Consider the following 12,477-nt stretch of genomic DNA (forward strand, 5'->3'; position numbering starts at 1 on the left):
TCCTTTCTGGTCATCACTGCTGTTCTTTAGAGCTGGTCAAAATTTTTAAGCCAAAAATTCTTCTCACCAAAAATTGTGGTTTTGTTGAATATAATTTTTTTTTGTAGAAAAAGGTCATCTTCAATGATATTGTTCAATATTTCAATGGAAAATTTTGAAACAAACTGAAAATTTTCACTTTGTTTAGGTTCAAATTGCATTTTTCATTTCATTTTGGATTTGGGCGGGGGGGAGGGGAGGTGTTTCCTTTCACTTCCTTTTGGTTTTGGTTTTTTAAATACTCCCCGCCCTTTTTTTCCCCCACCAGAACATGACTTCAGTGGGACTATCTGAGATAGTAAAGTAAAGCTCATGTGTGCTTGCAAGATTGGGGTCCAATTTTTGAAAATGTAACCCTACCTCACTCTGCAGACGAGGTAACCCAGCTGGAAGCCCAGGGAGGCATCAGGAAGGAATTCTGCAGAGCAGCCCTTAGCTGCTGGTTACAGGATCCCTGGACTGGAACCTGAGATAGTGGGAGGGGACAGGCTCCCTACCAACCACCAGGGAAGGTGGCATGAATCCCCTGAGAAAGGGACATGGATGATAGAGAGCCCTGAGAAACGGGAGTGAGGACACAAGGCCCAGTGTCAGGGCTGAAGATCTGATACAAGGTCTCAGACTTGGTTGGACTCTTCTGGTACCCTGGCAGAGGTTGACTCAATTGTGACCTGACCAGAGGGCCGAGTTACAAGAAGAGAGACCACTGCAGCGCCAAAGCAATGGGCAGCTGGATGTGCCAGATGTGGGGAGAAACACTACACCATGCTTAGCCACAAGGAAGAACTCCAGCAACGAGTGATCTCCTTCAAATCCACAGAAAATTTCATAGATATTTTTCATTTATTGCTGACTATTTCCAAAATAAGCAATCGAGTCAATAATTTCTTTAAATTTTTCAATTTTTTTTTAAATTCTACCAAGTGACTAAGCTGACCAAATTTTTCCCCCCAATATTGCTTGTTTATAAAATGGAAAATGATAAACATACTGATTAGAATTTTGGCTAATAAATTTGAAAAATGAACCAATTTTGCAACCTGCAAAATTTGTCAATTTCTCAAACAGATCTACTTGTAACTAGGGCTATCAGGTGATTAAAAAAATAAATTGCAATTAATTGCATTGTGAAAGAATAATAGAATATCATTTATTTAAATATTTTTGGATGTTTTCTACATTTTCAAATATATTAATTTCAATTACAACACAGAATACAAAGTGTACAGTGCTCACTTTATATTTATTTTTATTACAAATATTTCCACTGTAAAAACCAAAAGAAATAGTATTTTTCAATTCACCTCATACAACTACTGTAGTGCAGTCTCTTTATCATGAAAGTTGAATTTACAAATGTAGAATTATGTACAGAAAACTGCATTCAAAAATAAAACAATGTAAAACTTTAAAGCCTACAAGTTCACTCAGTCCTATTTCTTGTTCAGCCAATCGCTCAGACAAACAAATTTGTTTACATTGGCAGGAGATAATGCTGTCCACTTCTTGTTTACAATGTCACCTGAAAATGAGAACCGGCATTCACATGGCACTGTTATAGCCAGCGTTGCAAGATATTTATGTGCCAGATGTGCTAAAGATTCATATGTCCCTTGATGCTTCAACTACCATTCCAGAGGACATGCGTTCATGCTGATGACGAGTTCTGCTCGATAATGATCCAAAGCAGTGCGAACCAACGAATGTTCATTTCCATCATGTGAGTCACATGCCACCAGCAGAAGGTTGATTTTCTTTTTTGGTTTTTTGGGTTCTGTAGTTTCCGCATCGGAGTACTGCTCTTTTAAGACTTCTGAAAGCATGCTCCACACCTCGTCCCTTTCAGATTTTGGAAGGCACTTCAGATTCTTAAACCCTAGGTCGACTGCTGTAGCTATCTTTAGAAATCTCACATTGGTACCTTCTTTGCATTTTGTCAAATCTGCAGTGAAAGTGTTCTTAAAACGAACATGTGCTGGGTCATCATCCGAAACTTCTATAACATGAAATATATAGCAGAATGCAGGTAAAACAGAGCCAAAGACATACAGTTCTCCCCCAAGGAGTTCAGTCACAAATTTAATAAACACATTTTTTTTAACAAGCGTCACCAGTATGGAACCATGTCTTCTGGAATGGTGGCCAAAGCATGAAGGGGCATACTAATGTTTAGCATATCTGGCATGTAAATGCCTGGCAACGCCAGCTACAAAAGTGCTATGCGAAAGCCTGTTCTCACTTTCAGGTGACATTGTAAATAAGAATCGGGTACCATTATGTCTCATAAATGTGAGCAAACTTGTTTGTCTGAGCGACTGGGTGAACAAGAAGTAGGACTGAGTGGAGTTGTAGGCTCTAAAGTTTTACATTGTTTTGTTTTTGAGTGCAGTTATGTAACAAAAAAATTCTACATTTGTAAGTTGCACTTTCACGACAAAGATTGCACTACAGTTTTTGTATGAGGTGAACAGAAAAATACTATTTCTTTTGTTTATCATTTTCACAGTGCAAATATTTGTAATCAAAAATAATATAAAGTGAGTACTGTATACTTTGTATTCTGTGCTGTAACTGGAATCAATATATTTTAAAATGTATAAAAACATCCAAAATATTTAATAAATTTAAATTGGTATTCTATTGCTTAACAGTGTGATTAAAACGGTGATTAATCGTGATAAATTTTTTTAATCGCCATTAATTTTTGTGAGTTAATTGCGGGAGTTAACTGTGATCAATCGACAGCCCTACTTGTAACCTTCCTGGGCAGCACACACTTGTGAAATTACAGGATCCAGAACATCACATTACTTCTCCACAAGGTCAAAAATGAGGATTTAACTCTGTCCAACACAGTCAGAAAAAATTAATGCTGGCTATGGCAGCAATTTCTATGCACTCTCCTAACCAAAAGGCTGATAAAATACAATCCTTGGTAGATTTACAGGTTCTGCCAATATAGCATATAATCCTCATTACTCCAACAGTTGTGGCCCGAAAAAGTTATAGGCTCTGATGGCTGGGCTCATAACCAAGAGTTCAACATCTAACAGCACAACATAGCCAGCCTCTTTCCATTGTTACATATGGAAGTTATAAAATGCGGCAGCTACATCCGACAGACATTACAACTTCCACGTGGCTCCAATGGGTAGGGTAGGAGAGACGATAACTTTTGTGAGGCCTGAGATGTGGTGCTCATTAACTTTAACCTCTCCTGCGTGCCAATTTATAAAAGACTTGTACTTTCAAAAATGAACACAAGGTTTTAGACAAAAGTTACAACTGCTGTCAGAGGACTGGATGGAAGTTCCAACATTAATGATCTTGACCATGAATAAATATTTTATATTTAAGAATACTTTGTCAAACTGGTTCTGTGCCTGAGTTCTCAGCAAGGTCTAGAGCACAGGACCTGTTTGAAGCCACACGTCAATTATGAGTTGATTCAAAGGCTTTTCCAAACTGAAAAAGAAGCCATTTTTCTAAGTTCCATAACTCTAAAATGATTTGTTTGATTAAATCAAACTTTAAAAAACATGAGAAATTTCAGCTTTTGAGACAGAGGAGAGAGGGCTCTCGGTGGGCAGGATCAGGGTTAGACAATAGTCAATCCTTTACTATGGAGACACTACCAATCTCTTACCCTCCTTTCTCCAAGGCAGGATTATCTGCAGATGGAGATAATTTCATTTCCCATTTCACCATCTGGACAAGTGTAACACTCTTAACTGACTTCATAATATCAGATTAATTACGAGGGAAAAGCAAGGCACTGGGAACCCTTCAGGTTAGAGCTCAAGTGCTCATGAAGTTACCTCATTTAGGTTTGTGTACTGGCAGAATCTGTACTTTGGGAACATGGAGTAGGCAAGGAAGCAGGAAGATTTACAGCTTCCCCTGGCAATTTCTGAGGGCTTGTGAGCAGAGTGTGCCAGCTGCTGAGGTAAGAGAGATGACACATAGGTAGCTCCTGTGAAGTCATGAGATAATATTTCTGAGGATACTGAAAACTAGGGTATTGTCACAGCAAAATGTGAAGAATAAAAAAGTAAGTGCATTGCATGGCAATGGGGCTATTAGTATGAGACTGCAGTTAGGGAGGATAGGGTCTAATCTGGGTATCGAAAGTAAACTGACAGTTCTCCTCTCAAAACTGCTGAATACCCCATGTTGGAAAAGACTCTGACAGCCAGATTTGACTAGGAAACTGGAATCTTGCTATGGAAAAAGCTGAAAAATGCCTTCCACGATTACTGTAATTCCTTACTAGTGCTTATATACCATTCTCACTCAGTAATGATGCCAAAGGGACAAAGACATGGCTCTCAGAGTTCTGGGGAAACAGACTGCAGATGTATAAACCACAGAGGCCCAAATGGAAGGGTGACAACACTGATTATGGGAAGAGAGTGCTCAAATGTGTGTATGAGATTTAGGAAACCATCCCTTCACAGGAAACTCTTCCTTTCCTCTAAAACCTTTGTTTCCATGTTTGATCTCTTTAGTGTCTTGTGTACACTGATCTGAAATGTTCAGGAAACATTGAACCCTAAAGCAGGCTTAGCATCCAGCAGTGGGAGAGGGGAGAAAGGAGCCTTTTTGGTATGTTCTGAAAGCTAACAAGCCCCATGGAAAGGCCCTGGCTACTCCTCCATTGGACTCACCTTCTGCATGCCAAGTTGACAAGGCCCGACATAGAGAGGAGGAGGGGTCTCTGTGCTAGTGAGTGAGATGTTATCCTGGCTGGGCAGGTCCATTTCCCGGATGACCTGAGGTTTCAGCTTCCCATATCGTTGGCTGCAATGGCGAAGGCTTTTTCTCTGCCATTTCTGAGTGGCATCGCTATCCTTGCTTACCCCAAACCAATCTGCTGTGCCCCTGAAAGACACCGACACACAAGCACAGGGAACGTTTGGGTTCGCTTAAATCATGCAAATTAGAGATAGAAAAGCCCCAGTGGTTCACACCTACTCCATTCCCATGCAGGATTCTGCCCTATAGTATATCTCACGGGCTCTTCACAGCTTGGTTTTAAATATGCAGTAAGACCAGGGCACAAAATTTTCATCAAAACATTATTATAAACAAAAAATGCCTTTTACCAAAACAAACATTTCACGCAAAAAAATATTTTGGTCAATTTTAAGTTTTTCCCAGTGGGGAAAAGAAAAGAAGGGGCAGCAGGAACCAGGGGACCTATTTATTTTGTCATTTAGTTTGACTGGAAACTTTTTTTAATGAAACTATTTTATTTCTTTGAACATTTTCACAGAAAATACTTACCCATGTTGGACCAGGCCTAGTCCCAAGTGATGGGGCCATGGCCTTTTCACAACCTCAGCCATCTCACAGTCCGAAAGAGTTTCCTTATATTCAGTCTGAATTCATCTTTTCTTCTCCTGACTCCCCATTATTGCCCTCTCCCTCCTTGTGCTTGCCAAACTGGTACTTAGCTGAAGCTTAGCATCAACATCCAGAGTGCCGCTATGCTCCCTGGGATCTCAACTTTCCAGCAGTTTATGTCTGGGTTATAGGGGTACATGGCATTGAGCTGCCTGCTGCGGAAAGTTGAGAAAAGCTAGGAGCAGAAGGCAGTGGAGTGCAGCAATGCAGGCCATCAGGATATTGCTAGGGCTCTGCTGGGAGCAGAGCCGTTTGTACTGCATTGCTTCTACTTCATCACTGAAAGGCATCTACATTCAAAGACAAAATCCTGGAGGAAGCCAGAACATGTAAATTAGGAGCATTTCAGGCCACCCCAAATGCAGGAGGACAGTCATGCATTGTAGCATGCAGTGTAATTGTAGCTATGTCAGTCCCAGGATATGAGAGAGACAAGGTGGGTGAAGCACTTACCTCACCCAGCTTGTCTCTCTCATATCCTGGGACTGACATGGCTACAGTCGTCTCTCTAGTCATGAATTGTAAACTGTCCTAGAAATGTAAGATTTACCACTGATCCATCATGCCTTTCCTCCAGCAGTGGCCAATACCTGCTGCTTCCAAAGAAGGCATGCCACAAGAACCCATAATGCACCTGGCCAAGTGTTCAATGCTGTGAAGAAAAAGTCCATCCTAACCCCTCCCAAGTGCACACATGGAAGCGTGAGATCATCTGATCCTTTTCATCAACTCCTTCATGGGAGCAAGGACATCCACTGACGCTGTGACACTGAGAGAGCGGTTTTAGCCTGTGCTCCTGGTGGAGGCCAGGGGGTATGCTCTGGCACTAAGAGGGAAGCAGACCCAGTTACTGTTAGTTCATCAGGTTTATGCCTGGGCATCAGAGGGGAATATACCATTTTAGTATTAGCAGGAAGTAGTATGCCCTAGAATTAGAATTAGGCAGGGGCAAGATTCTGTTAATGGGGTTTGTGCCTGGGCAGCGAGAGAATAAACTGCTTTTTGACTTATAACAAAAAGGTCCCTATCCAAACGATCTGGGTTATGTAAATACATATCCAATTCAAAGGCCTCAGACAGCCTCTCCTGTTAAACTCCAACTGTAACCCCATTTATCTCAGACTGGTCCCCTCTATATATCCCTTCCCAGATACCCAAAACAGAAGAGCCTTGCAGTGTGTCCCGAAGGTCAAAAGACTTAGGCTATTTTCATCCAAGGAGGAGAGGGAATTCTAAAATCAAGGGGCCCTCATGGAGAATGCCCTCACCCTGCCAGCAGCCTCTTCTCTGTCATTCCCAAGAGGGCTTCAGCTTAAGCAGCTTTGCAGATGGCAGCTCTGGCAGTGAAGCCCAGGAAAAGAGGTGGCTCCCAGACTATCTGGAGCTTTATAGGTTAAAACCAGCATTTTAGATTTTACTTGGAAGTTAACCAGCAGCTAATGTAGATTACAGAGCTCTGGTGTCATGTGCTCCCAATAAGACACACTATTCACCCAGCAGGCAGCTGCCTTCTGCACCAGGTCCAAATGTAGCCTCGCACTGCAACAGTCTAACCTTTGAGGGGGTCAACAAACATGTGGACAAGGGGGATCCAGTGGACATAGTGTACTTAGATTTCCAGAAAGCCTTTGACAAGGTCCCTCTGACAAAGGCTCTTATGTAAATTAAGTTGTCATGGGATAAGAGGGAAGATCCTTTCATGGATTGAGAACTGGTTAAAAGACAGGGAACAAAGGGTACGAATAAATTGTAAATGTTCAGAATGGAGAGGGGTAACTAGTGGTGTTCCCCAAGGGTCAGTCCTAGGAACAATCCTATTCAACTTATAAATAAATGGTCTGGAGAAAGGAGTAAACAGTCAGGTGGCAAAGTTTGCAGATAATACTAAACTGCTCAAGATAGTTAAGACCAAAGCAGACCGTGAAGAACTTCAAAAAGATCTCACAAAACTAAGGGATTGGACAACAAAATGGCAAATGAAATTTAATGTGAATAAATGTAAAGTAATGCACATTGGAAAAAATAACCCCAGCTATACATACAATATGATGGGGGTTAATTTAGCTACAACTAATCAGGAGAAAGATCTTGGAGTCATCGTGAATAGTTCTCTGAAGACATCCAAGCAGTGTGCAGCAGCAGTCAAAAAAGCAAACAGGATGTTAGGAATCATTAAAAAAGGGATAGAGAATAAGACGGAGAACATCTTATGGCCCTTATATAAATCCACGGTACGCCCACATCTTGAATACTGCATACAGATGTGGTCCCTTCATCTCAAAAAAGATATACTGGCATTAGAAAAGGTTCAGAAAAGGGCAACTAAAATGATTAGGGGTTTGGAACGAGTTCCATATGAGGAGAGATTAAAGAGGCTAGGACTTTTCAGCTTGGAAAAGAGGAGACTAAGGGGGGATATGACAGAGGTCTATAAAATCATGAGTGGTGTGGAGAAAGTGAATAAGGAAAAGTTATTTACTTGTTCCCATAATATAAGAACTAGGGGCCACCAAATGAAATTAATGGGTAGCAGGTTTAAAACAAATAAAAGGAAATTCTTCTTCACTGAGTGCACAGTCAACCTGTGGAACTCCTTGCCTGAGGAGGTTGTGGCGAGGACTATAACAGGGTTTAAAAGAGAACTGGATAAATTCATGGAGGTTAAGTCCATTCATGACTATTAGCCAGGATGGGTAAGGAATGGTGTCCCTAGCCTCTGTTTGTCAGAAGGTGGAGATGGATGGCAGGAGAGAGATCACTAGATCATTACCTGTTAAGTTCACTCCCTCTGGGGCACCTGGCATTGGCCACTGTTGGTAGACAGGATACTGGGCTGGATGGACCTTTGGTCTGACCCAGTATGGCCATTCTTATGTTCTTAAGGTCTGCATCCAAGAAAAGAGAACCTGTCCTTCTGGACACATGCAAGTTGAACAAAGCCATCCTGGCCCAATGTCACTTGTTCATCCAACCAGGCCCCAGATGGTGAACTCTAGTCAAGCACCAACATCTCCTCCTTGGCAGAGACATGGACAGTTTCCTCTAATAACAAACCCAGCGCTCCCCACTGGTCTTCACCAGCCTGTGGATCTCACCTGATTGGAGTGACCCAAATTTTTCCTAACACCTCCAGCACCTCAGTAAGGGGATACAGGCCAAAAGTCAAGAGGCAGCTTTGCACTCTGCTTAGGAGTCTATTCCCTCAGGATATTGTTCTGCTCCTACAGACACCGATCGGTCAGCTCAAACAGGTACAAACAGGTACAACATCTGAACAACGTTCTCCATTTGCCCATAGTGAAAGGGACTAGAATCAGCACCCAGGCTGACACAGCCTGAATTAACTGGGCTGTCCACAGCCCAAAACAAACCCACTGACTGAGACTGTACAGGTGCTACAGTGGAGGAAAGAAACTTTCCTTACTTCCTGCGCGGCCACAATGTAAGGCTTCAAAACAATCTTTATAGCTCAGTTGACCAGATTTGTCTCGAGGCTTCTGTATCCAGCACTCTATCCACCTTCCCAGTCACTTCTTTTGTCACAGGATGTATGTGAACCAAGCTAATCTGTGAGGGTGAAGCCTGCACCTAGGGGCCACTCCACTGAAGGAAGAGGACAAAGCATTTTACTGTCCTAACCAACCACGGATGGAACAATGTAGTGACAGAAATGGATCATGCTTTGGAGCCCTTTGAACACCCTCCACCTCCATTAGCCACCAGCAAGGCAGGCCCCTTGCCCTGACAGCAGAGGACAAAAGAAAACAGTTGCTCTGATTGAAGTCAAAGCTGTGATGTTAGGATGGAATGGGCAGCTATTCTGTTCTATTTCTAGCACTCATAATGGAATGCCAGGGTTATATTTGTGTGCACCCTAGCCCTAAAGATGTGCCCTGTCCCTTTGCAGTTTTGGAGCTCTGCTGAAGAGGTTAAAGGGAACACAGTGGGGAAGCAAGGTGTGGTTGCAGGAGGCAGTTGTACTCCAGTGAGACTGGGCAGGCATGGGGCTTGGGCAAGCTGCGTTTATTTGGTTTCTTGGATAGTAACTTTAATAAAACCCCAGTTTTAAAACCCTTCCTGGTCTGGGAGTGTAACATATCCCCCTTGCTATCTGAGCACCTTCCAGAGGCATATCAAGCTCAGTAACTAGCATCTGTGTCCTGTGGGTCATTCTCTTTCTCTCTTCCCCTCCCCAGGGGACGGTTTATCATTCTAAGGCATTGTGTACACACTACTCTGTTCCCATTAGCATGGCAGGGTGAAGAAGTGCACCCTGCACCTGGAGGTCTGTGGGGCTCAGGCGTGCCTCTGGGAATTGGTTCCAGCTGTGAAGAAGGCCAGGAGGCTGAGGGCTTGTCAGGGAGGGAAGGAGGCTAATGGCTCATTAGTCAATTCCATGCTCGGTATTTTCAGCTTCTGAAACGTTTAGTGGATGTGACCATTCTTTCCGTTAGGTGCGCACATGACACCCACCACAGTAGGCCCCTTTGTTTGGATCCTGCCCAGGCCCTGGGGTCTATGCAGTAGGCAGCATGGCACAGGGCTAGCATCCATGCACGATTCACAGCAGCCCTCCCACACACATGCATTGGCTGGGCTTCACACTCAACACCACGGGTACCTGAAGAGCGATCGGGGAACTGACTGCCTTTTTCTCAGGGGCCTCCTGCCTGCCCGGTGCCCATGAATAGGCAGGGTCTGAATCCTCTCAAACCGTACCCGTCTGCTGCAAAGAAAAGAGAGCTGAAGGGAGAGAGCCTGCAGGGAGAGGCAGCAAATGAGAGGTACCTTTTCCCATTGCCACTGGGGACGGGGTAAAGGGAGGGTATCGCACTGTCATTTATTCCTGTTCATAACATTTTCACCACAGTGACAGCTGAGACCAGGTGCACCCAAGGCCATGCTCTGATGGACAGCACAACCTTGCAGAGAGAAGCTGGGAATGGCAGAAAAGAGCCTCTGTGCTTGTAACTTGGAGCGGGGCCTGGGGCAAGAGCAGGGCCTGGGGCAATGTGGTAGGCCACAGACTCCCTTTCATGCACTTACACTCTTGACCTGATTTCCCCAAGACTCCTGCTGACGCCAGAGAGGCCCATGTCCCCCAGACTTCTGGAACTGAAGCCACTTTCTATTTAGGTGCCTAAATATTAGGGTTGTCAAGAGATTAAAAAAATTAATCACGATTAATCGTGCCATTAATCACACTGTTAAATAATAATAGAATACCATTTATTGAAATATTTTTGGGTGTTTTCTACATTTTCAAATATATTGATTTCAATTACAACACAGAATACAAAGTGTACAGTGCTCACTTTATTTTTTATTACAAATATTTGCACTATATAAAAACAAGAACTAGTATTTTTCAATTCATCTAATACAAGTACTGTAGTGCAATCTCTTTATCATGAAGTTGAACTTACAAATGTAGAATTATGTACAAAAACTGCATTCAAAAATAAAACAATGTAAAATTTTAGAGCCTGCAAGTCCACTCAGTCCTACTTCTTGTTCAGCCAATTGGTCAGACAAACAAATTTGTTTACATTGGCAGGAGATAATGCTGCCCGCTTCTTGTTTACAATGTCACCTGAAAGTGAAAACAGGCGTTCTCATGGCACCATTGTAGCCAGCATCACAAGATATTTATGTGCCAGGTGCGCTAAAGATTCATATGTCCCTTGATGCTTCAACTACCATTCCAGAGGACATGCGTTCATGCTGATGACGAGTTCTGCTCGATAATGATCCAAAGCAGTGCAGACCGACATATGTTCATTTCCATCATGTGAGTCACATGCCACCAGCAGAAGGCTGATTTTCTTTTTTGGTGGTTCTGGTTCTGTAGTTTCTGCATTGGAGTATTGCTCTTTTAAGACTTCTGAAAGCATGCTCCACACCTCATCCCTTTCAGATTTTGGAAGGCACTTCAGATTCTTAAACCTTGGGTCAAGTGCTATAGCTATCTTTAGAAATCTCACATTGGTACCTTCTTTGCATTTTGTCAAATCTGCAGTGAAAGTGTTCTTAAAATGAACAACATGTGCAGGGTCATCATCCGAGAGTGGTATAACATGAGATATATGGCAAAATGCAGGTAAAACAGAGCAAGGGACATACAATTCTCTGCCAAGGAGTTCAGTCACAAATTTAATTAACTAACTAATTAATTAATTTTTTTTTAAACGAGCGTCATCAGCATGGAAGCATGTCCTCTGGAATGGTGGCTAAAGCATGAAGGGGCATACAAACATTTAGCATATCTGGCACGTAAATACCTTGCAATGCCAGCTACAAAAGTCCCATGCAAATGCCTGTTCTGACTTTCTGGTGACATTGTAAATAGGAAGTGAGTAGCAGTATCTCCCATAAAAGTAAACAAATTTGTTTGTCTTAGCGATTGTCTGAACAAGAAGACTGAGTGGACTTGTAGGCCCTGACGTTTTACATTGTTTTGTTTTTGAGTGTAGTTATGTAACAAAAAATTCTACATTTGTAAGTTGCACTTTCATGACAAAGAGACTGCATCACAGTACTTGTATGAGGTGAATTGAAAAATAATTGTTTTGTTGAATTGTTTGTTTTGTTTATCATTTTTACATGCAAATATTTGTAATAACAAATAATATACACTGATTTCAATTAGAACACAGAATACAATACATATGAAAATGTAGAAAAACATCCAAATATTTAATAAATTTCAACCGGTATTCTATTGTTTAACAGTGAGATTAAAACTTCAATTAATCGGGATTAATTTTTTTTAATTAATCGTCTGAGTTAACTGTGATTAATCAACAGCCCTACTGAACATGGATTGAGCTGCCCACCTTTAGGCACCAACACTTGGAAATGTTGGCTTTTACCTCTGCATGCGTCAGATGCTTTCTCTATGAAATGAGGGTGCTGCTGTCCAGCCCCCGTGAAAGTAGGGGCAGAGGCCAGGAAGCTGAATTAAACACTCCCAGCTTTCTCCTGAAAGTCTTACTGTCAATTTAAACTCAACAGGACCAAAACTGGGCTCCT

General features: G+C 42.3%; 1 protein-coding gene across 5 annotated transcripts in view; it reads right to left on the reverse strand.

Annotated features, from left to right (window-relative positions):
- The window catches only part of RHBDF1 (rhomboid 5 homolog 1), a 112,612-nt gene that overhangs the window by 37,229 nt on the left and 62,906 nt on the right, over window positions 1-12,477 (reverse strand). For 3 of the 5 annotated variants that reach the window (XM_075132833.1, XM_075132834.1, XM_075132831.1), the window contains exons 4-5: window positions 10,067-10,171; window positions 4,707-4,920 (exon numbers count right to left, since the gene is read on the reverse strand). In XM_075132833.1, the coding sequence (XP_074988934.1) occupies window positions 4,707-4,920; window positions 10,067-10,171 (319 nt within the window). The remainder of the gene's footprint in view (window positions 1-4,706; window positions 4,921-10,066; window positions 10,172-12,477) is intronic. The other 2 variants (XM_075132832.1, XM_048868216.2) reach the window with 2 other exon arrangements.

The sequence above is a fragment of the Caretta caretta genome, chromosome 10 (genome assembly GCF_965140235.1).
Source record: "Caretta caretta isolate rCarCar2 chromosome 10, rCarCar1.hap1, whole genome shotgun sequence".
Taxonomy (NCBI): Eukaryota; Metazoa; Chordata; order Testudines; family Cheloniidae; genus Caretta; species Caretta caretta.